At 37.1% G+C, this 26,135-nt stretch overlaps 1 protein-coding gene across 1 annotated transcript in view; it reads left to right on the top strand.

The window, feature by feature from the left end:
• The window catches only part of KIF6 (kinesin family member 6), a 157,520-nt gene that overhangs the window by 107,207 nt on the left and 24,178 nt on the right, over positions 1 to 26,135 (top strand). The window contains exons 14-15 of the mRNA XM_080407896.1: positions 460 to 515; positions 20,427 to 20,477. Of these exons, the coding sequence (XP_080264022.1) occupies positions 460 to 515; positions 20,427 to 20,477 (107 nt within the window). The remainder of the gene's footprint in view (positions 1 to 459; positions 516 to 20,426; positions 20,478 to 26,135) is intronic.

Here is a 26,135-nt window from a genome sequence, read left to right as displayed (position 1 = left end):
CAATATGCAAATTACAGGCTGAAATTTGAAAATTCCTGGTGAGAAGAAGTTCTAATACTTTCAAACATTTTGTTTTGACTTTGCTTGGATTCTTTTTATTTTACTTTTATATAACTGTATGTTAACACTTTGCACGTAATGTAGCATATTAAATTTAATATTGTAGTATAATATGAATATTTAAGACAATCCAATCATTAGCATTGAAATAACATAATTTTTAAAATACAAGAGTCAAATAAATTTGTTTTGTCCATCTATAAACATATTTGTTGCATGGTTTCTTTCAGAAATTATTTCTTTTAGACTAGACAATCTTTTCTGATGGAAAATTGTTTCCAACTAGTTCTATTGACAAATCAAAAAGTAATTCTGAGTAATTCTGTATTTTATTGTGAACAACTAGTTTAACTTCTTGTTCTTTAAATTACTTCAGTACCATTATGCTTTTATTGACAGGTTTGCTGAAGCTAAATGCCTTGGGGGAAAATTAAATGAAGTGAGAAATAAAATAAGTGAGTACATTTTAACTTCATTTTACCTTTTAGCTGATGAAATCACAGCATTCAGAGGATATGGGAAGAGAATCTAATTTCTAAAAGAAAAGAGTCAATTCATTACTAAGATTTCCAATACAGTAAATGGTTAGGTGATGATAGCAGTAATAATTTTATGTACCGGTTTTGATTATTTCAAATACTATAATGTGAAAAAAAGCTCTGTTCTTTGCTTGACAGGATGTCTAAAATCTATCAGAAGGAGAAGTTAAAGTATTAGCACTGGGTTTTCTGAATTTTATTTTGGGATAAAAGGATCCAAAACCATAATTTCAAATTGTGATATGGACAGATTAAGGATTGTATTTATCTATAAATTTATATAGCTTCTGATAAAAGATCTCATTGTTGAATTACCCCTCTGCATTTCCTTTGCACAGATTAATTAGAACAATTTTGAGGAGCCCCTCAGCTTCGTGGGGGTTTTCATAATTTTTTGCTATAAATCCCCAACAGCATACTCTTGGCTTCCAGTTTCAGATTGTTTAAAGCCAAAAATCACTCACAGATACATTCAGCCCCAGGCTAGGTCTTATCTGATCCTTCTAGGAGCCTTTGATATGTTTGTAGTTGATTTCTGGGTTCTGTTGTTTCAAGGCCTGTAGCTTCTTTCCTAAAAATTGTCTATCCAGTCTCTCTGCCAGATGTGAAACACAGTTTTGTCCTCTATCCCTGAAGTCCTTTGAGATCAGGTCCATGTCCTCCTGTATGCACACATTCAGGTGAACCAAGTCTCTTCAAGCTTCCAGATACAGGCTGTGAGGGTCTAGATTTAAGGGTAATCTGGCATCCAGGTGCAGTGATATAGACCTTGCTCTCAGTTTCTGTCTCCTTCCTCTTTGGGTGGCACCAGCACAATAAAGTCATTATCATCACTTCTTGCCTTACAACAGTAGCTGACTTCTGGGAAAGGACAAAAATCTCATGGCATTCCTGACAAGAGCTCTGTACTTTCACCATAGCCGTGATTATATTCTATGTGGTCACGACAGTAGCTACTGCCAGATTCCCCTCCCAATCACCTTCGGGTATACCACAAGTCCCTCAGAGATATTATGCAGTATATTTAAAGTCATGTCAGCTATGCAGAAAGCCTCAGCCATGTTGGCACTGTGTTTTCAAACCGCAGCACAAAGGGTGTTTGGAAGCGATCCAGAACTAGAGACATCAGGTGCTGAGCCCTGCTGGAGCAGTGTTCTGAACACTGTGTTATTTCTACAAGATACTTGATTCACCCTGCCTTCTCTCAGTAGGCTCATTTGTCTCCTTCAGACTGGCCAGCACATAAATGTCAGTACAGAACTTGTGCGTGGATATCCACAGATTGGCCCATGAAAGCAGAATTTCAATATCCACCTTGCCACCATGGGTCTCTCTGGTGTCCATATAAACTCACGTAAATCCTGCCAAGTAGTCTTTCTCCCGTGGTAAACTTGGGAGAGCAGGTAGGAAGCATCTCCAAGGTGAATAATGCCTTCAGCTTTTGGGCGGTGGTGTGCACAGGTGTGAACATGAGCCATCACATCAGGATACCACCTTTTTCTCTCTGCTGCCATCTTGAAGTCCACACTGTCCTGATTTACCTCTGTCTCCTAGATTTATTTGTCTGTGATAAACCCAAGAGATTTTGTGGCTTAAATAAGGTAAAGCCAAAGTCAGCACTAGGTGTCAAACTCCTTTCTCTTGGTGAAGTTGAAATCCACTTTGGAGCAGGCATAAGCGAACACAAGCAATAAGCAGCCACACACAAGTACATCTTTCTCAGTGCCTGGGGCTGCAACTGTGCTGCTTGAAGACAGAACCCTAGCAGCCACCTTACATATACCTTATATCTTTACAAATGTCTTAGGGGATGAACAAATGTTTGGAGGGTGTAGGAGACAGTATACGATGTGGTGGAACACATGCCTGTTCTGAAGGTACCACTTGTACTGTCATGTTGGGACAAGACTTGTGTGGTCTGTAAGTCTCCTGAGATTTGCAGGAGTCTAATGTGGCAGCTCTTAGAAATAATGTACTGAAGCAACATAGATGTAGCTGCTCAAGACTCTGTTTCCATGGTTCCCAGCAAAATCTAAAATAAATCCTTGGTTTGGATTGAATCGTTGTGGGTTTTTCTCCAGTAAGTTAGACAAAACTTCTGATAGCTATAGTGCAGTAGAGTATGGCTTTTCCTGCAATTAAAAGCATCTGTTTCAAAATTTGTTTTTGGTTAAGTTCTTCAGTGTTGTAAGTGAAACAGTGAAGTATATGTGGGAACAGGAACGGAACAAAAATCTGCATATTAATATGTATATCTAGCCCAAAAAACCAAACTGATCCCTTGAACAAAACAAGCAGCTGTGTAACAATTTGGTATCATTGTGCTGAACTTGACAATGCTTGTATGCCTCCTATAGGAAATGGTAATAGCTTGTGGTCCACAAGAATATTGAAAAGCTCCTTTAAGAGTCAAACTAGAAATGACTCCAAAGTTCTAAGAAAAATTGCTCAAAATTACACATTTTGTTTTTGTTTTGGTATGTAAAGTTCAATTACAAGTGAAGTGTTTTCAAATTGAAAATTAGTTTTATTTCTCTCAATATTATTTTTTTTGGTTGTAAAATGGAAAAAGTCTTTTCATTTAGTTTGTACTGTAATTCTACCATATAAGCAAAGAAATTCCATCCATGTTGTATCCTTTTATAGCTATCCCTAAGCTGATCTATGCAGATTATGAAGACGTACGTTACTTTGTGGATGGTTTTTAAGCAGTGATGTCTGAGGCTTGAGAGTGATCATATTGTACATTCTTTCCTTCAGTTCCTTCTGTGTTTTTTAGTCATAATTTTTAATAAATCTACCTATTATCACCTCTTTAACAATTATTAAATCTTTGCATTCAATGTGACACTTTCTGGCTTCTTCAGCTTAGTCAATGCAATTACACTAGTTTGTATTACACTAGCAGCCTGAAAAAAAACTTTTGGTTAGGTCTGTCTCATCATAGCATACATATTCAGAGGCCATTAAGGATGCTAAGTAAAGTTACTAACCTGCCAAATTTTTACTGAAAACGTGGTAGGAGAAATAAGAGTAATTTGTGGCCTGCAACTAGATATTTAATTTACTTTTATTGTTGTTTTGGTTTCTTTAAGCATTCCTGGCTGCCTTGTTGTGCACAATCAAGAACAGATCCCATCAATATCAGTTTCTGTTATTTCTAAGCTACACTTAATAGTATAAAACTATGTACCGCAGAGGCCATAGAGCCTATTTCATGCAGTCTCATTATATTTTGAGATAGTGACAGCAGTTGGCTGTAACTTTTATGTCACAATACCCTTTCATACTGACTTTGGAAATATTAGTGTTTTGCAGAGAAAATTACACAAAATGCTCCAACCACTTCTCAATTACCCTGACACTTCAAAAACATCAGGAAGTTAGGGCTGGAAAAAGAAATTTGCAGTAAGATTTTCATGGTAGGCTTTTGCTGATGTTATTGCTTGCATAAAAAGATTAAGGGAAACAATGCTGAGATGTAAGCTGGAGTTTAAGTGTAGAGTGACTATAATATCAGAAATGAGACATTGTGGCTAGTATGCGTCTTTGCTACTATACCACATATTCCTGGATTCTATCTCTTTTTATGTTTAATAGCACTCAGAGAATGCAGAGATTTTTACATTATTTTTATGGAAAATAATATGCATGTCTTAGATTTTTCATTATGCTTACTATTCACAACGACCTCCTAGAAATAAGAAAGTGAATTTTATTGTAGGATGAAAACTGTCTTTTTTCAAATACTTTAAAATAAATAAATAAATAAATAAATAAATAAATAAATAAAAGAGGGAAGTGGTTCTAAGCCAGGTCATTTTACTGCATTATTACCAAACCTCTTTATAGGCACAAATAAAGGAGCAGAGGGCTTTGGTGCGAGCATTGAGGGGCACTTCATATGGATTTTGAATACGTAGACATGTCTGGATTGATTTCAGTGAACTATTCAGAATTGTTTATGTATGACTAGAGAATGTACTCAAGGACTAGACTTTAAAAGACAAATACAGAAAACCAGCATGAGTCAAACTGGAAAGAAATAACTGAGAGGTCAGTGAACTAATGAGAACTCTGTAATCAGTGTAGGAGAAGTGGAAAGTGGGCCAGCACTGACATACAAGTAAATTTTTGTCTTTCTAGTCCAACATTAAGAACTTTAAAAATGTGTATGTCACACATTATACACATTTAAAAATATGTATAACACACGTTAATTTTCTTGTGAAAAAACATGCTGTGCCGCTGCAAGTGTTTTTTTATATTGTGTCATTTCCAAAGAGTTAGGGTCTCTAACAAGATCTGTAGGTCCTTTTGGTATTACTGAAAAAGACTTAGTGAAGAAAATTTGCTGCTGAAGCCAAGGATTTGATTTCAGAATAGTGAAGGTACGGAATTTTTCTTGCAAGTAATTGAGTGATTGTGACTAGTATATTGTGATGGGCTGCCAGGCTCTTTTATTCTGCTTCCTCAGCAGAACAGGTGGAGAAAGTAAGAAGAAAAAGCTCATGGTTTGAGATAAAGATGAGGAGATCCCTTACAAATTCCTATCACAAGCAAAACAGGCTCAAGTCAGGGAAAATTAATTTAATTTATTGCCAATTAAAATAGAGTTGGATGGTGAGAAACAAAGACAAAACCTCTGAAGACAAAGCTTCTCTCCTTATCAGGTCTAGCAGGAGTTTTATTTCTAGAATGCTGTTATCAGCAAGGTGGTTTTACATGATTACCAAGAACATTCTGTGTGAAAGGATTCTGACAGTAGGGAGAAGTTTGCATCTGAACAAACTGCAAAGCATTAACAACAAAAAAGGTCCAACTGCTACTACATTGATCACACAACAAGTTAGAGTTGGGGGAATTAAAATTACTGTTCTCAGTGTAAATTAAACTGATGTATTCATTCAGAATTCAGTGACCAAAAAAGTTGCCTGTATACAAGAACGGGCTACGTGTCAAATGCATGTAAGATTAGTAAAGATTTCCAGTTCATCCCTATAAATGTCTGTGTATTTGGAGGTATTTATATAACTATTAGATTTATATTTTTTTTCCTGAAGGAAAAAAAGCATAATAAACAGTATTTAGTCCCCAAAGGGAAGCAGCTGGTGGTTTTAGTCTGTCCAGAAATCAGCTAACATTGTGATTGACGCTGGGAGAGTAAGGGCAAACTCATGTGGGAATAATAACTGTATGAGGAAACAGGCACTCTCGGAATGAAAAAGGGTAGGTGGGTGGATTATCTGTGCATGATGTTGATGATGCAACTGTACCCACAGGAATGCTGAGATGTTGCACTGCTCTGACTCATTTCAAGCTTTGATTTTAGTGTAAAAGATCACAGGATACCGAAGCCAATTATAACCTTTAGTGAGGACGTGTCCTTGTATTGCAAAGCAAGATTATTGAAGTGTCTTCATTTAATTTGCTTGCAACTTATTCAAATAATTTTCCGTATTTATCACTGTTAATGGAGTGCTACATTGAAATGGTGAGGACTGGAGGAGAGTGAGGGCAAAAAATCGTATTGCTCAAGGATAATGTTGATTCTGATAAACTGTCTTGTACATCGCACTGTTGTTTCTGCAAATGTAAAGTAGGTATTAAACCTAACCAGAACCTAAATATTGTAAAACCTGAATTCATAATCACCTTTTTCTCTATGTGAAAGACTATGTACATATACATAAAAATTATTTTGTTATGATCTCTCTACTTCCCTGTGGAGGTAAGCCAAGTAGACCTACTTTTAAACTCCAAAGAATATTTTGTGCAAGGTTTTTCTTTATAACAGCACAATTTTATGAAGGGAACTGATAGCAACCTTTTTGCATTGATAAGAAATGGAATAAGATGAGGTGATGTTTTTGAGGCAGAGGGGGTCTAGAGCACTCTGTTGGCTACATTGTATACCTACATTGTTTTAGCTTCCCACACAGGCAATAAATAACTTTGAAAAAGGAGAATCAGTTAAGAACTACACCAACGATGACATGAGGTATGTTATGCATATTTTAGGTGATGATTATATGGACTGAAAGAATTGAGGGAAGTCATGCATGAGCAAAAAGCAGTTTTTAAAACTTGCTGAAGAAGTATATGTACTTAGGAAGCATATAATTCTTCCATTGAAGAAAAATATCATGCTTTACGTGGAGCCTAAATGAAATGAAATGAAAATGCTGTGATGATTTGCTGTATGGAAAGAAAATTCATCAAAATCAGTGTGTTCCTTTCTTAAAGCTCAGAAATATTGCTAGTATTATCTATTGATTTTATATTAATATAAATGTCCTGAGTCAGAGACATTAGCTTACTGGACATTGTTTCAGCTATGAATATGGCTATAATAAGGAAGGAATTGCCTTGAAATGTATTTCATTCTTCAGTGTTATATTCTGAGATACTTGCTCTTTTATGGAAATAAACATTGAGGCTTGATAGCTGCTAATTAGTATAATTCACTGTTCTGGTTGAATTCCAGAAAATATCAAGTACTTACACAGACATATCTGATATATGTCCTTGGTGCATTTTACTGGAAATGACTAGTGCAGAAGAAAAATGGCAAGATTGAGAAACGCCAAGAAGAAAGGTTACATTCCACAGGCAAATCTGGTTCAAATGAGATGCTAACAACTCATAAATAAATGAATTCAGTATGCAGATTTAATGAACAGATAATAATATCATTTCACAGCATTTCATTCTTCAGGTAGCTTAGTATGAATTTCTGTTCTCAGCAGAGACCTTTAAAGTCCATGGAACTTGAAATATTGAAATCTTCACTAAAAAACTCTAGCTAAGGTCACCTTGAGTTCGACTTGTATGAAAATTGAAAATTCTGAAAATTCCACATTTGGCTTCATTGTTGTTTTAGTTGATAAAGCATTAGATACAGTAATAATTGTTTTAAACACACAAATAGTATCATTTCTACTGTGAAATATATTGCAATATATTCCACCTTCAAGGTCTCCAAAGGTGCCTCCTTGAACTGCATTCACAATTTCACCAAGCTTTATATCACTAATGCTGATCAGCCTTCTCCTGATGTTGAGAGCAATCCATTTTCATGCACTCAGCCAGTCACTTTAGGACTGTCCGTTATTTAAAAGGTGGTTACCTTTAAATGTTTTCTCATTCCTGGTCTTCAGGAATGATTTAACAGGTATGACTTGGTCTTTCAAGTGCTTTTTCTTATTTCACAAGCGTTTCAGCCTATGGAAGTGTTGTCTGCTGCCCTTAAACATTACACTGAGTTCTGTGTCAGAAGAGACAACTTGCAACAGCAGCAAGAAAAATTACTATTTGCTATTTATCTTGGTCTTTGATCAGAGTCTGTTCTTGATGCAGAAGGCTCCCTGAGAACAAAGTGTTAATATATCCATCAATGCTGGGCATTAAAAAACTAAGGGTTCCAGATTTCCTTCACAGACAGAGATCTGGGCAGTGCGGTGAGCCTAACGCGCTCAGGATAGGCCAAGTACGTGCAACTGGGCATTGTGCAGCGTGTGCTGTGCAACCCATCCAGCACATTCTCTAGATGCCAAAAGTGCTGTGTGTGTCCTGATGACTTCTGCAAAGCCTGCCCAGTGTCACTCTGTCTGCATTCTCCACGTACAATGATTTATGGGTACAGGGTTTCTGGCTGCCTGGCAGCTGCTACCCTAGCTGGTCTGCTCAATACCTGAGAAGTTGCAGATGAAAGCCAAATCAGCAATCTAGAACAAGCTGAAATGGTAGTTTACCATGAGAAGTGGGAAATTTGGCAAGTACACATCAGTGTAGACTGGAAGTTCTCTGAAAAAGAAGAGATTGCCTGTCTGCTGCTTCACCACTTCTGTTCCAGCACTGGGATATATATAAAAATAAAGCCTCAATACACATAGTCTCCACTGATTTCTTCTCTCCTGGGAAGCTGCCTGCATATTGCAGATGTCCTCTGCCACTTAACAGAGAGTCAGTCTCGGTCTCAGGACACAACAGTGCTGTCAGGAAAAGGAACATGAGTAGTATTTCTACGATACTTAATCTCGGGTGTGTAACTATGCTGTTTACTCCTGAAGGATATCTCTTAGGACTAATATAACAAGGCACATTAGCTCACAAAACCTGCAGCCATCTGTGAGAGAAACAGAAGAGAAAACAGGCCATGGGGACAAACAGTCCCCAGATGTAATTTCCCAGCTGGGATGTTATTCAATATGGCCCAGTGCCTAGAAGCCCCAATCTGTTTCTGATCTCCAGGTCAGTTTCAAAGCAGTTTTGTAATAAACGAGGCGTCTTTATGTGTCCACCAAAAATAGCAGTAGCTGTTAAAGCTGAAGCCATTCAGCATGGCTGACACAGTCTTCAGATTCTTTCTCCTTAATTTCTTGGCCCAACTGTTTTGCAACTTAACACTGAAACAACATAGTTCCTATGTGTGTTTGGTTTGGATAAATATCTAATCTTCATGCCATTATGACTGCAGTTTCGGAATCTATTTTTTAAATGTTACATTTTGATTTTTGGAAGCGTGGAACTGAAAACAGAAAAACAGCTGAGTTTCTGCAGATTTCATTTTCTTAACCACCTTGTCACCATCTGCACTTTGTCCTTTGTTAGAAATGTGATTTACTTTGCTTTGCAGGGTGCTACATCTTATTTTTGTTTGGTTACAGCCTCTTCCATTTTAACTTACTTCTTTTCATGATGAAATACGACTTACTTTCATCCTGACTGTTAAGGTTCTTTTTCTACCGATGCCCAGCTCACTTCAGGCACGATTTCTAGGGCTCAGTTTAGCCAGGGATCTGTAGAGCACAATATAAAAATGCTGTGATTTCTCACAGCGTCTCTCATAAGATCTCTCTCCAAGTGCTGTAATGCAGAAGAGACTTCTTGCGTTTCACACAGGCCTGGCAGATAGCTACAAAATGGTAACCGGTTGCTACCATCTTGGGGCAGACTCAGCACTGTGATGAAAGTTTCCACATTCTGTTTTCTTGTTCTAGGAGCAGCCAGTTGGCTTGTAATATAAAGGGGAGAGTGACAGGAATATGTTTTTTCATCTTGCTAGCAGTGAAAGGTTCATGTTAGTGAATTTTTTGTTTCTTCACAGTGTTCATAGTGAGTCAGAGTAATCAATTAACTGCCTTGTTTGTAATCAACAAATCGTATTTTTGATTTACATGAATTTTTGCTTAGAAGCTCAGAAGTCACCGCACTGCGAGAAGGGCTTACTTTGTGTTTGAGTAGTGCAGTTACATTTGCTTAGTATAGTTCTTAACACTTTATGATTAAGCAGTGAATAATAAAGTAATACTTTTAGCTGAATGGGTCCTGAGATGTGCAAACAAGGAGGAAAATCAGACAAGAATATAAACTCTATTATAATAGCATTACTGTGCTTTTCTGAAATCAGGAGAGACAATCCATCTTTGCTACACTTGCTGTAGGCAATGTAAACATTATAAGTCTAACTCTTGTCTCACTTCAGAGGTACACCTAGATTGATGGCAGCTGTAACAGATGCCTGTTCTGCTACTGCTCCAGTGCAGGTCATGCGCAATTGTCAAAGAAGACAGAAGGGAAGATGTCATTGCTATGTCTTTGTCAGTCCTTGGTTCATGCAGGATTTGTCTTCCCTGCTCTGTTAGAGATGAGACGAGCAAGAGAACCAGGCAACCCCAGCAGCTTTCTGGCAGCCTTTCTCCTTTTTCTGCTTCTCCCTATAAGAAGAGGATACCATCTTCAATAATATAAAATCATCTTTGCAGCAGCACTCAGGAAACTTATTTTGGAAGGTACAAGTCTTTTGGCTTCAGGGGGCAATGCATATGTTTATGCCAATGCTAAATATTGTCCATTGTTTCAGAGTAGCTTACATATGTTTGTTTTTACTTTCAAACAATAGGCAATGCCCATGGGTGACAGTGCATAGGCTGAATGGGTCCTTAGAATGAGAAAACACGATCTGTCAAATGACTTATTCAGAAAATACCAAACTGAATGAATTCATTTGAAAAGCTTTGTTATGCTCCCCTGATGTGCTATTCTTTAAACAGAGGAACCTTATTAGTGTAACAGTCACTCCAGGCCTAAGATGTTAATGTTTTCTTTGGATCTGTGTTGGAATCTCCATGTGTAGGAAATATTTTCATTTTCTAATTATTACAGATTATGTTCTGTTCTTTAGAAAAAGAATTATTTTCGGGGGGGAAAGTTATGCTCAGGAAGAAACCAAGGAACAAACTTTTTACTTAAGGCTTTCACTAGAGTAACTAAAGCAAATGGATGAAGCTCATTGGATTTAATCAAGCTGTGAACTGCCATGACTATAAACTTGGAAAAGTACCTCTCAGTAACAGATTTTCTACTTGTAGGCTGTCTGCAGGCTGAAAACAGTTAGTCATTGCTGGATTGCTACACTGCATTTTGCTGTTTTATTAGGCTAATACGCTCTAAGTCAGTCTATTAAATTTGCTCTTTTAAAGAAAAGATGCTAGATGATCATTAATGTGGTATTAAAGGGAGTTCTTTTAAATCCTACAGTCTTTTGTAAAAAAGTTTTCCTTGATCATGTCTGTCTTTAGTACTGGATGTCCGGAGATTTTATGAGTGAAGAATCAAACCTCCAAACTCCAGAGGAATAGACCTTAGCTTATTCAGAGTAGCATTGTCAAAGAATGATAACCCTTCATAAGCACAAAAATAGAACTTTGTTTTTCATAGGATCTTGTGGTTCATTTACACATCTGGACAGCATTCATGCAGACTTGCAGTATAGGCATACTTACATCTACTAAAGCACAATAGTTATTTTTTTCTAATCAAATTAGTTCCTAAATCATGTGGGACTATGGACGGCACCACAGCTGGTTGTGAATGTTTCAGGAGTGCAATCAACAGAGAATAGCTATTACAAAGATATTCTCGTGCATTTTATTTAAGGCTGAGGGAAGATGTCTGTTCAGAGCTGATAACATCATTATACCAGTTATATAGAATCAGGTTGTGTTTTACATTGCTGAGCCATTCAAGAAGCAGACTTGAGATTATCCACAACAGTAAATGTATACTATATATTTATAGGACACTATTTCAGATTTTACTGGGATGCTAATATATGTCTAACACTCAGAAAGCCATTTCTCAAAGGTTTGGTATTATAAGGAAATGAGCATGAAAAAAATAAGTCATACACCCATTCTCACTCTGACCTTGTTTCCATCACTCTGAAACCTTGACATGCCCTCAAAACATAGTAGGCAGCATATCTAAGCAGCTCCAGCACCATATTTTGTTCTTAAGTTATTTGGGTTTTAGTTTTGTGCCATGTCTATCAGATTCCTAACATCAATCTAGGTATGTCTCATCTGACCAGAAGGTGCACAGCAATATGAGCTCAATTCCAGGGCAATTTCTTGAGTAAGATAGTTCTGAAACTGAAGTATATAGTGAAGCCTAGAACTCTATATTTAATTTTCTATGGGACAGCCTTGACCAAAAATGAAACTGAACATCAAATTGTTGCATAGAAACTGTGAAGCCATGAAGGCAGTATTACAACAGAAAATAATTGTGTCCATCTTATATTTGAATATATTCATTCTCTGTTTAAAATATTAACTGAGGCCAGTGTATTATTACCAGAAGAACTTGGGGGTAACACTGTTTGCCTTTGACTTTGTCTATTCATGCTTTAAGGCCTTTTATTTATTTTTTAAGCTTCTTAAATTTAGACTTTAAAAGAGAGAGAGAGAGAGGGGAGCTGTATACAAAGCTGTTCCTCTGACTTAATTTTCCATATTCTTTCTTTTCACATTAATTTCTCAGAAATAATCAAGAGGTAAGCTGCATTTAGTCATGTGAGCATTCAGAGCGCTAAAATGTGAGCATCCAGAGCACTAAATTCACAGATTCCTTATGCATATGGCATTGCTTTTCAGCCATGCTTTTTGGGCCAGCTTAATAATTAATTCATGAACAAATAGATGTGATAAACAACAGAGTAACAGTTTCCAGATGTGCATCATTTCTGTCTCTTTTCCAGCATATGAAAAGAAGATAGATACACAGAGTATTTGTTAACTTTGGACAATACCTAAAGGAGCACTCTGGCATCTAAGGTATAGCTTAAATGAAATTCAAGCATCTAAATTCAGGAGAGCTATCTAAAAGAAAAAAAAAAAAAAACCACCAAAAAACAACAAAAACCCCAAAACAAAACCCAATTAAAAATACTGAAATACAACAAACTGTCTTTGCTAGTGCATACAGAAACACCACTTTATTGACTGAGCTGCCTGTCTCATGCCCATTGAGAATCCAGAAATGATGTGTCCTGCTGAAGTCTCTTGGAGTGTGCTTGCTGCTAAACATCCATGCTCGACTAAAACTGCCCGGGCAGCACTGAGTTCAACTTAAAAATAAAACGGCTGGGTAGTGACAGCCAACTTTAGGATGATAGAATAAATTTCTGAGCATTTGTTTCTAAATTCAGAAAGCATCCAGGTTCTGAGTTACAGTTTCAAGATGTTGAACTGCAGTCCAGAGCCCTTAGTGCCTACTGCTGGTTATCCTAGATATCCCAGTGTTCTGTATGTGGAATGTTAGGAATTTATGTGCACTAGCCACTTCCTATACTCTACTTTCTATGGAAAGGAATCCTGTGCCTTTGGGTGAGTGGGAGCTATGATACATGCTAGCATTTCCCTCATCTGGATGAATGGGACCTTGGGGAACACCTCAACAATTACAGCCTATGCAGCCAATTAGTGTCTGTACTTAGAGGAAGGAAGAAGTCCAGAGTGCTGTCACCAGAAGAATTAATTCAGTTTCTCTACAGTTTTGCTCTATGGCCGTATCAAAGCATTTTTTTCTGTAACAGCCAAAACGTATGAAAGGCTAGTAGGAGGGAAAAAAAAAAAAGAAAAGAAAAGAAAAAAAGTGGGATAAAGGATGCTGTGCAAATGCAGGCCAAACAATGAACACTTAGAGGAATGCCGATCAATCAGAAAGTGTAAGTAATCATCTTCTGAGAAAAAAGGTATGATGTAATCTGGCCCAAACTAATGAAAGCATATAGGAAATGAGGAGGAGACTTAGTATGGAGTATAGAAATAGGACAGATTTTAGAGGACTACATATTGAGTACCTCAAGGAATAATCAGTGAAGCCAAATACAGTGTCGTCCTATAGCAATGAGTGTCAGAGACTGACTGTCTCATAAGCTTTGTGTCTGTAAATTTGATCAGGCTTGAAGGTATTAAATGCATCAATAAAAACAATTATTGTCTCAGCTGAGTGTGGCAAGGACAGGAACATGCCCTGGTCAGATGTTTTAAATAGTAATCTCAAAATGTGCAGTATCCTACATCACAATAAAACATACGCATTTGAATCTGGGATATTTAAACTTCAAAGAACGAGAGTATGTTGGGGAAATTGTGTATTTTCAAGTGTGTTTGTTTGTGGGCTGAGTTTAGGCTCTGGTTTGCAACTATGGATTTGGTGTGGAAGTCACGGTTGTTCTCCCGATTCTGAACTTGTCATCTTTCCTGAAGTCTTCGACTGATCAGTTCTATGAAATACCACCAACTACCTTGCTTGCTCCCAGTGGTCTGCCCCATCTCTTTGCTGGCAGTTACGGTTTTTAATCCTTTCTTCCCAGCACAGCTGGCAAAAGAGTGTTTGCTAGTATTTCAGACATTCCAGTTGACTTGATGATAGTGTCACAGCTTAAATTGCCAATATGTTTGTGCTGAGATGCCAAACTGTGCTGGAGTAGCCAGAATGCAGGCAGACATTTGCTTCTACCCACTCTCTGTGGGGGCAGTAACCTTGGACAGCAAACCTTGCAAAGGAGGGAAGAGAGAGGAAAAAGGAGAAAGGAGAGCCAGTAAAATCTTAACCCACTGCAGATGTTTCTTCAGTGAACAAAAGGCAGAAATCTGCTGCAGCAGGTTATACTTTACAATATCTTACCTCAAGTATTGTCATTAATATTTTTTTAACGCTGATGAGGGCTGTATTTCATACCTTGAAAAATGCGTGTGCTATAGTCAGGAGGCTCTGAGTGCTGCAGCAGTGGTTTTTCTCTCCTGATGCCTCTGACGGCTTTCTGAGAGTTAGGACTTGTCAGATTACACGAGAATTTGGCCAACCATGTATCCCAAAATAAAGCATTTGCATCAGAAATACTGTTGAGCCAGGTTACTAGTGCAGACTACTTTGCCTCTGCACATTGTCCTAATAGAGCCGTCTGACATGTTTTTGCCATTGGAGAAGGACAAAGGTTGCAAAGAAGAGTCAGAATTTGGCCCAAATATTTTTCTGGGTCAGAGAAAGGCTGAACTGTTTGTCTGCTCTTAGTGCTGCAGGATTTTGAGTTAGAACAGAATTATTTTTTTTATTATTCCATGACTTTTCTTACTAGATACTTTTTGTCATAGGTTGTGTTCTTATACATGTTCTGCACCAGATTTTCAAAATATCTAACGCATCTGGTAAGATTTCCAATAACTGTCTCTGAGTATTGTGCATTTGAGACTTGCTGCATTCGAGTATCTCCATTTGGGTTCAATGTCTCCTACTTTTAGATATCTTTCTATACTGTTACAACTCTGACCTCAAGCTCAGTTAAAAATGTATCTCTACAAGGCTCATGGAAGTTATGTGGTTACCCTGCTCTCTGTCTCTAAAGGCCTATCTCAATGATTATTTGCTGAGCATACAGCTTTAATTTGTGCTCACTCAGCAGGACTCCTTATCTGACTCAAGTGGATGCACGCAACCTTTTTAATCAAATTTAATAGATCCAGAGTCTTGAGTAGGTCTTCATAGCTGGGTGATAGCTGGGTTCAACTGCATTTCTAGGGGTGTTGCATTGCAAACAATAACCCCAAGTAATTCCTGTCATGGTTTAGTCCTGGCCAGCAGCTCAGCCCCACACAGCCACTTGCTCACTCCTCCCTAGTGGGATGGGGGAGAGAATCAGAAGGTAAAAGTGAGAAAACTCATGGGTTGAGATAGACAGTTTAATAGGTAAAGCAAAAGGTGCATGCGCAAGCAAAGCAAAACCAGGAATTCCTTCACCACTTCCCATCAACAGGCCAGTTTTCAGCCATCCCCAGGAAAGCTGGGCTCCATCACTCCTTAACAGTGACTTGGGAAGACAAATACTATCACTCTCAATGTCCCCCCCTTCCTTCACATCCCCCCAAGCTTTTTATGCCAAACATGACATTAGGTGTTATATGATAACACTGGTTATTTGGGGTCAGCTGTCCTAGCTGTATCCCATCCCAAATTTTTGTGCAAGCACAGCCTACTCACTGGTGGGGTGAGAAGCAGAAAAAAAAAGATCTAACACTTGGACCATATAGCATTATTAGGCACCCAAAATGCCCTGGAGGGTGAATTCCAGGAATTACAGGTTCCCTGGATGTATAAAAGGATGCTCTGCCTGATATTTTATGTAACACCAATGATTTAAAGATGAAGAGAGAGATACAGCATCCCAGTTTAGGTGTGAAGGCTTCAAGATCTCCTGGATAGAAGGTCTCATTAAGCTCAACAAAGGCTTGAAAAATGTAAAATAATATAAAAATATTAAAAAATAACAAGAAATGAGATGTTATTGATGAAGGCTTCAGCTTGTCATTTAAGTCAGAAGAGACCCTGCATCAAGTTAAAGATCTATCCACATCAATAACAGCAAATATTCTCAAAGGGAGGAAGTTAAGTTTGTGTACTCTTATCTTGTCAAGTATTTTCACCCTTTAGTTTAGCAGTCTTTGAAACGTGATAATAGTATTATATGGAAGGTCTGATAAAACATAAGAGAAGCTTTGAAACCTGTAATGTGGACTCAAACAAAACAAAAACACTCATTTTTTTAAATCAGTATTTTATTAATTGGAACATACTTATTTTTTGTATCGCCTTGAAGCATATGCAGTATTCATTCTTGGTAATAAATTAGCAGATTATTTCAGCTCCTTGAAACAGTCTGGAAGAACACAAAGACAAGAAGTTAAAGGACAGCCATACTATTAAAGTTATGGATTCTGTCATATTTAGTCAGTATATAGGATACTTTCTTCTGCTTTACATCAGTCTTAATTAGGTTTCTCTATTCCAGTTTGTCTTCTCCATTTCCCTCCTTGCTTTTGTCTCCTGTCAGAAAGCTGAAGTTCTATGTTACCATTTCATATCTTTTCCATACCTCAGGATGGTACATGTGTCCAGAAACACAGGCCAAAACCAACAGATTTATCACAGCCTTAATGACAGCTGGCTGCATGCTGAGTGAATTCTTAAATTCCCCAAAACTACTTTTTTGCCAAAACATGTGGAGTTGCAGCATTCAACATTTTATTGGGACTGTTATCTCCAAATGAAGAATGACTCCACTGCAAAAAATTATTTGGTATTAGCTGCAGACCTATTTTTAGCTTCTTGTTTGGTGAAACTTCAGAAAACATAATTAGCCGTATGTTGAGAGATGTTCCCCAAGTCTTAAATTCAATTTCTGCAAACCACATTTAAGCACTACCTTGTCCACAGCTTTACACTGTTGGAATCAGAAGTCATGGGGGCTTTTTTCTAAGAATGTGATTCTTCATATTTCTTTGGGTAAATATTTGTGTTTATGAAGGTTGTAGAACTGGCAGTACAAAAGACTGAAATCTTCCATTTGTTTATATGGGAAGGTCTGTGCAGGCAGAAGTACTGGAATTATCCTCTACTTGTGTCACTTACGAACTTCAAGTCTTGCGTTGGGGTGATGGTGTTCTCAGAGGCGGAAAAGTAGAGCAGGTCAGAAGCATTCATTCTCCCACACAAGTATTTGTAGTGAAATCAGAACAAGATTACTTTAATCAAAAACATGCACAGAAAGTATTAAGGTTTCATCAAAAATAAGAGTTTCTACATGAAAACCATAATTTTTTTTCCAAAGGAAATCTAAATAAACTGTCAAATTTCAAATTGGATTAAAACAAATTGCAAGATTAAATCATGTCTGGCTAAGTCTTGGTATGGATTTATAGTCAGGTGCCTCATGATACCATCATGTTCTCTGAACCAGAATTCCTGTTTGGGTTTCTTTTCCCGTAATACAATTACAGTTTCTTCTCAGGAAGTTTTCTGCGAAATGAACTTCAGTTTTTGTTGTCCTGAAAAGGCAGTTTGGACTATGTGAATTGGATAAATGTCACCTTTCTATTTCTATTCATAGAAGAAAAATAAAACTCTTGCTATAAGAATGGTGAGACTGTATTTTTATTTTTCTAGCTGAAGGAGAAGTTTTCTTTGGTTCCTTTCTGATTACAGGTAGTCCAGTTCCAACTTCTCATTCTTTTGTAAAGCTTCCAGATAGAAGCACAAGATTTCTTACAACATCATGGTCCATGTCACGGATGGAGCAGAAGTGTATGAGGGCTAGAATGAGGGGAGGGAGGAGCATTTGAGACAGTTCCACACTGCTGGCTGGCCTAACAAAGCTTGCCATAAAAAAGAAAAGAAAAAAAAAAAAAAAAAAGGCTTTGCAGCCTCTGTACTCTCTATCCCAGCTGTGCTGAGAGTAAATTCTGGGTAACTGAAAGTCAAGCCTCTTGGTTATAATAATTTAAAAACCAGTCCCTATATTCTTGTGCTTCCACATATGTGTACTGATTGCAAGCTGTTATCTGTCTGTTCAATCTTACTTTCATTGATTTGTTTGGCTTGCTTTTTTGGTTGACATTGCCACTTGAGATGCAAAACATTGGATTGCTGATGATTTGTTTCTAGCAAGATTAAAGAAAGAGAAATAAAGCCACTAAAACCACGTATTGACACAAGGTTTGGGAACTTGTATGTCACCTTTATTTTCACTTAGCTCATGAGAAACAGCATATTCTCACTATTAGAACCATTTTTTTCAAATAATGGTGGCATTGCCTATGGCAGCTCACAATGGTAAAGGAAGGGAGTTTCTGAGCCCTTACATGAAGATAATGTATAGATGTCTTTCTGAGCCTAAGGTAATGGTAATCCATTGAGCTGAATCTCAAGATTACTACAAATTATTTCATAACTGTTTTATGGCTCAATACTAAGCGAGTAACATCACCCTGTGTGATACAGTACAATAGAATACAAGGATCTAAACATCCAGTATAGCAAAAAGCAATCTGAGGAAGGAACTGGTACATTTAAATACATTTCACTGAGTATTGACATCAACTGAGTTGCTTTAAAAGCTTTCAAAGCATGAATAGTGTGTGTTGATCATTTAACAGAGCTTTTGTTAGTAAAAATTATTAATTAAGGGGGTTTTGTCTATAGTTACAGAAATGAGGAGCTTGCTTAACTGTAAGTTTTTTGGTAGAGTGTTACTACAGCAGAGAGGATTTATTTGGTATAGCTGAGGTAGGTGATGTTACTTCTTTGGCTTAACCTGTTTCTCAGCAGCTGAAGGCTTTTCTTAATTTTACACATACTTTTAAGTACAGAAGAAGTCATTGGTTTAAATGGAAATAATTGAAAAGAATAGAACTTCTTGTGCATAAAAACAGGAATCATAATATCTGTTTTACAGACAAGGAGTAGGTAGGGTTTTTTGTTGTTTTGGGGTTTTTTTCTAAAAATATTCAAAACGACATAACTTGTCTGTTATACTACAGTGTATTGCATATAATCCTAAAGAAATTTAATTTTTCATGGGTTTTTGGTGCTCATAGAACAGTCTAATTCTAATAACCTGTGAATTTAAATGGTTTTTCACATTCTTCAGTTAGACATTTGGCAGCTTTTAATGACTTAATTTGCTCTAGTTAGCTTACTCTACAAGTCTTCACTTGGAAACAAAAGGATACTTTTAATTCAGAATGCATGCTAATATCTGCAATAATGACAGGTCTGGGGAAAAAAGTGAATCCAGCATGGATATTTTTTATTCTTTCCTTGATATCCAGATATACAACTTAATAAAGATTATGAACAAGTCTGCTTAGAAGTTGTTTTAATTTGAAAACTTGAAAGCATAATCCCATCCTCCCTCAGAACACATACACTGCTGAAATTGCACATTTAGGGTTATGTTTTTCCTTCATTGGTTCCATTAATATCTATGAATAATGACTTCCCATGTGGTAATCTAATTATGGTTTGAAATAATTGGTGAACTGGAACAGTGTCATAGATCAAGGAGGAAATTACTAAAAGAAGGGTAAAGGTGAAATATATGGGGCATGGGACCCTAACTAGTAATAATGAGATAATGAAATCAAAGAAAAAATTTGATTGAAGACCAATGACATTACACAGTAGGTCCTGTTGAATAGGAGAACTTGCAGAAGCTCTAGCACATGGGGTATTTAAAACTGAAATGGATGAACAGGAAAAAATGGGCTGTAGGGAACGAACTCTTCACTGGCAAAGAGGTGGACTGGATGACCTCATAGCTCATTTCCACCGCCAGGCCTACAAGTCTGTTTGAGCAAATACTTGGAATTCTGTACGTCTTCTAGCCTCACTTGGACTTCTTTTGTATCTAGCAGCAGGAGATCATTACCCTGTGAAACTGCTTGACAGTAAATAGCTTCTTTTTCAGTCTTTCTTACTGGATAAAGTTAAATCTTAGGCTATGTAAAGCCAACTTGTGCCTACTTCCTTACTTGCAGTAGTGAGAAGGAGAGAGCTCAGAAAACTATTTGTCCTGTGGATCACAAAAAATCCCCTTAAACTTGCCAGCAGCACAGGTGTTTCCAAATGGTGGGAAATAAGCAATGACTTCATTGATATTTGACATTTTTAATTCTAACTATTTGCATTTTGTGTCTTTTATAGACCATCTAAAAGGAGAGATAACCCAGAGGCGCATTCAAAGGGCAGCTCTAGGTAAGAGGAAAACATTTCAAACAGAACAGGATACAACAGGGGCAACAAGTTCTCTCCCAATGTTGAATCTGCTTGTGGAGCAGGTTGTATTTTCTAGGAAAGTTTTTGCCACAACATTTCTACGGTAGTGCATACCATAAAGAACATGGACTCTATGAGCTTTGCCAGAAATTTGGCTCAAAAGGCCTCTGACTTCATGTGTGGTGAGAAAAATAATGCAAAAGTCTTACAGGTTTGGGGGGTTTATATTGGCTTGCTTTCTTTTCAGGGTGACCAAAACAAGAACAGGCATCTAAACTCTCCTCATTTTTAGGTTTGGGTTTTTTTTTGCTTTCTGATGACTCTAACTTGAAATCCCACTAACAGACATTGATTTGTCCTGAGACTGAGCTTCTAGCCATGTTGCCACAATCTGTCTGACATCCTTTTTAGTTTTCATCATTCCAAGAGGGACCGAAGGCGTACACAGGTCATTTCTTTCACATCTAGTTATAGAAGTTGAGAAGTTATTTCTTGCAGTTTCTGTTGACACAGCTGTGAAGCTAAAAGTGTCTATGTAAGTTGTTCACATAAGTGTAAAGTCATCCAAATTTGCTTTGAGATGCTTTAAGCTGACTCCACTGACTTTGTACTGAAACAACCTAGGAGTGTTCATATGAGAATTCTACTTTTGGGACAATAAACTTCAGCTAAAATGTGACAGAAAACTGCTAAGTCAATAACAGTTTAAGCCCTCCTCACTTAGATCCATTAAAGAATCCCACAATGTGCCTTCATGGACCTTCTTCACAAAAAAAGATAGAGCCAACTTTGACCAGATTGCAGTTGATGGTTTTGTTTCTATGTATACATTACACAGCAAACTATTTGTCTTTTAGTAAGGGAGAGAAAATTGGGGGGCTTTCTTTCCTTCCAAAAATCAGGAAAATAAGTTACTGCAGAGTACCAAAGTAATTTCCCCTTTCTCTTTGCAATTTAGCCATCCATCTCAAGTTCTGTTGATGATATTATTATTTCATACCTTTATCCTTTTTTTTTTATTTTTATGTAAAAATCAGCACTGAAAATTAATGCTGTCATGTCAATAAACCCCAGGAGTCAAACTGAGTTTATTTTGATCAGTATGAGACGGAGAAGTGGAGGACGTGCTGATCTCTTCTCCCTGGCATCCAGTAACAAGATGTGTGTGAATGGTTCAAAGCTGCATCAGGGAAGGTTCAGACTTGATATTAGGAAATGTTTCTGTACCAAGAGGGTGGTCAAACACTGGAACAGGGCTCCTGGAGAGGTGATGGATATCCAATGCCTGACAATGTTTAAGAAGCTTTTGGACACTGCCCTTAGTAATATGCTTTAAGTTTTGGTCAGCCCTGAAGTGGTCAGGCAGTTGGACTAGATGACCATTATAGGTCCCATCCAACTGTTCTGTTCAGTTCTGTTCTATGCTATTCTGTTCTAGTACCTGAAGTTCAATCTAAAGATTATATCTTCAGTATAACGTAGTATTCTTTCTTTAATTCACTCCAGGTTTTAATACCATTTACTAATTTTATGCCACTTTATGAAGTTACATCAAGATAAATCATAGCAATGCTGTTTATTAGAAGTCATTGTTCAGTGTTTCAAAAAGATTTTCTGACTCTATGTTTCAATCTGCATGATAACAGCTGGTCTTGCATACAGACTTCTTACTATATAGAAAATTGTGTTGCAAATGCTGTTTTTAATAACTGTCTAAACTGCTTTTAATAAAATAAGTAAGCATAATTTCTTCATATCCTTAGGAAATAACATAGTAGTGACTTTACCAGCTATACATTCACATTGTAAATATTCTGTTAGTGTTCAACAACATAGCAGACAACCCATGTCCTTTTGCCTTTTGTTTTGAGCATTGCTATCTGCTTATCACCGCTAAGTCTGGACTGCACAAAGTATTTTCCAGACTTTTTTTCCTCTTTTGTTATTCTTTTGAGTACTCTGGATATTTTGACTTAATATTTATTCTATGAGTTGGGGAGTATTATTTGCCTGCCTGCCTTTTTGGATGAATGTTCTTCCAAGGAATAACAGGTGTCAAGTCTCCCAGGATCTTCTTCATGACCAGAATGTCATCAAGATATTTTTAAATGAAAACTGCATGCTAAAAAGTCTAATTAAGACTCAGCTGAAATCCCAACATGAAATAAAACACACTATTGTTTCAATTAGAAACCAAGTTAACATCTTCCAGCTGCCTTTTTTTTTTTTTTCCTAACTTAAAGCATTTTATGGTTAAAATTCTTTAAGAAGCTATTCTGCTTGGATTTTAAACAGTGTAGATCTGTCTCCCTCATGGCTATGCTGAAGATGTGATTTCTTATTGAAGGAAAACTCCACTTCTTAGCCCCATTGTTCTTAGCTATCTCTTTTTAAAACAGCATATGCTGGGAGTTAACAAAGGACACAAATAGATGGGAGGTTTCATTGGAGGCAAGGGAGAGCTCCGTGTTTTTCAGTACACAGCCAGAAATGTTGAATGCTTCGTGAAAAATTGCAAGGATTATTCACTCTCAGTGTGACTTTCATCTTTATTAATTGTAAAAATACCTTATTATGCAGATAACTTATTTTATTCAATAAGATCTTTCAGAGTAACATGCTTAACTGCATTTTTAGGCAGGATTTAAAATTAAATAATGTGCACCCTGTTGAGGTACTGACAGAGAAAAAGCACTGGGTCTCCAGCATGCTTTTGGGTAGAAAAGATGGAGGAAAAGAGTGGAAAGAAAAACTATCCCTTGGTTTGAAAAAGCCCATTCCTCATAAAAAATAAAATGACTAGGTGAGTTAGAAATAACAGATACTTCTGAAACCCTGAAAATGCATACCAGCATTTGCTTTAGTGTGGCAAATGCCTGAAAGCAAGGATTTTGACATCTGTTATTTTCATATTTGGATTTGTAACACGCATTTTTTTAAACAAAAAATAGGGAGCTTTCTCCTTATCTTTGTTCCCTCTAAAGCTTTGTCAACATCATCTTTTCCTACATTTTCAAAGTTACATACCTGTTCTAAATATACTGGTACCAGTTTATGCCCTTGTTCTTGCCCTGCTACATGTTCCTTCATAGTGTGTTTTATTCTGCTAACTCACCTTTCCTTGATTAGAAGCAAAAGAACAGTGTGATCAGTACCAGAATAAAGCAGGGACAGACAGTGCTGTACCAGGGTACATCTGATAGTAGTACCTAAGGGTACTACTGCAGGAATAGTAAAGCCAGTGTTAGCAAAGAATTTCAAAGGAACTACTCCTCCAGTGCACTAGTTTGCAGTGCTCAAGGAAGCTGCCACTACTGTATATCCTATACCTGACAAGATGCAAATATATTGTCTGACACATTTCTGCGTATCTGAAGAGGTAGAATTGGAAAATGCTACCACTTGTCCAGAGTGAGATATCATAGAATCACAGAATGACACGGGTTGGAACAGACTTGTAAAAATCATCTAATCCAACCCTCCTGCCGTGGTCAGGGACAACTTTCACCAGGTTGCTCAGAGCCCCTGTCCAACCTGACCCTGAACCCTTCCAGTATAGCCCATGCCACTAGTAAAGCTAGACCACCATGGTTTATTTATGGTGTGGCTATAAGGTATGCTTAGGAAGCGTATGATAGTTCTTTCTGCAACCATAGCAGCATCTCACTAGATATTTATAATATTAATGGGGCTAATAATTAATAACTGTCTTGAACTTTTCTGCTGTGATCTGTGTGAATGGAAAGCACATAGCACTTCCAAACTGCTGGTTTGCATCAGAGTTAATCTCTTATTTAAATAAATCCATATTTAAATAAAATGACCTCAGTTTCTTTCACTGCTTTACGTCATGTAACTGAGATGAGACTTAACTTTGTTCATATGAAGCAGGAGAGTCTTGATCTGTACTAATGCCGTGAAATGAAGAGACACAAGTGTTTTCAATCACAAAATGACAGAAGCTGAGGGAAGTGGCAGTCTGTGTTTTCCCACACAAATCCTATGCAGTTCATCGAGAATAATAGACGGCCTGTTTTAAGACCATCATTTCTGGTGCTGAAAAATTGTATCTTATGTATCAGCTAACTAAAGCACTTTAGAGAAATAATCTGTTTGAAGTCCAGAATTTTAAGACTTTTCTTTTTTTTTACAAGAGATAAAGCAACATGTCCCCACTGCTGCTAGGCACCCAGAGATGTTTCCTCTAAAACGTAGGTGGGTTCATGTATTTCCAGTCTGTAAAATATGCTACTTTTAGCCAAAAAAAAAAAAACAAACAAAAAAACCCACAAAAAAAAAACCAAGAGCCGCGTAGTCGGTTTGCAATGGCCTCAGACTTACAGAGAGATTTGTCTCAGAAATTCATAATTTTGATATGCACAGTGTTTCTCTGTGTTATGTTCTTCTATACATTTGTGCTTGAAATATCAAGCAACAGCAGCGTTTTCATAAAAGTTCGCTGTTCTGGTGCGTGTGGGCACTGATTTTATTCCTAGGGTGACCTCTACTGGTGTCACCGGCCCGGCTCTTGTGATGGGTTTCATTTCTTCAGCCCTATTTCAAAGGGGGGAAAAAAAACATATAAATGGTTTGCATTAAGGTTTATTTTTGGAGTTCTGAGTCTGACAGAAATCTGGTAAGATTGTACTTGTTGAAAAGGATTATGATTTTTCACTATTGCTAAGACAAAGATATCAATAGCAAAACTGACTGAAAATTCAGAAACCAGTGCCACTTTTCTCTTTGTGCAATAAAAAAGGTTTACTCTGACAAAGATAAAGCTACTTTTCGATTGCTTTATGCAATTATTGTAACATATGAAGTGTTTTTAGAAATATATACCAAATCAGTTTTTAAGCAAATGCTTGAAATACTGATGAACCATTAATTTTGAAAACATATATAAGTAGTTATATAGGATATTATAAGTAGGTTAAAGAATCTTCATAGGTTCTTGTTACTGCAGTGTATTTAAGTAATTTTAGTTATTCCAGACCTGTCTTGGAGGAAAAAAAGCATTTATTTTAGCCTGTGGTGACTGTTAAGTTACATACCATAACAAACTTATGCCCATGTTTTTACATGCTGTTTTGTGCTTCAGGTCAGCACAGTATATGGCTAAAACTGTGAGTTGTTGAAGATCTTTTGTATTTTTGTATGTACTAAGTACTTCCGTAAAGATGATCACAATCAGGAAAAATACCATGGAATTGAAGCAGCAGCTAGACAAGCAGCAATGATTCCCTTGTAGCAGTATTTGAGGTAATATGCTTTGGGTTTTACTATGTAAGAATTAAGTTTAAAACTGTAAGAGAATGTTTGAATAAGACACCTTACATCTGTTGCTTCAGGTCTCAAGCCCACACAGACCTTTCTTTCTTTCTGTAAGTTTCTCTTCATCTTTCTAGGGTGTTTTGTAGTTTTATTTGTTGATAAACAGTTTTTACTGTAACCCTTTTTAGCAGGTTTTACTAGGTGCGATGCTAAATTCTAGAGGCAGCCATGAGTTTTTCCTTTCGTTGTTTCTCCAAGAAAGAGAACACTGCATCTTTACCAGAAATCTTTTCAAGTAGTTTCTCCTGATCTGTCAGAGAACATTCTGAGATTACTTGTGTGTTCCTGTTAAGCTTCCCACAT

The sequence above is a fragment of the Falco punctatus genome, assembly GCF_963210335.1.
Source record: "Falco punctatus genome assembly, chromosome: 12".
NCBI lineage: Eukaryota > Metazoa > Chordata > Aves > Falconiformes > Falconidae > Falco > Falco punctatus.
Note: the sequence above shows the minus strand (reverse complement) of the source record. Positions and strands in the feature narration are given on the sequence as shown.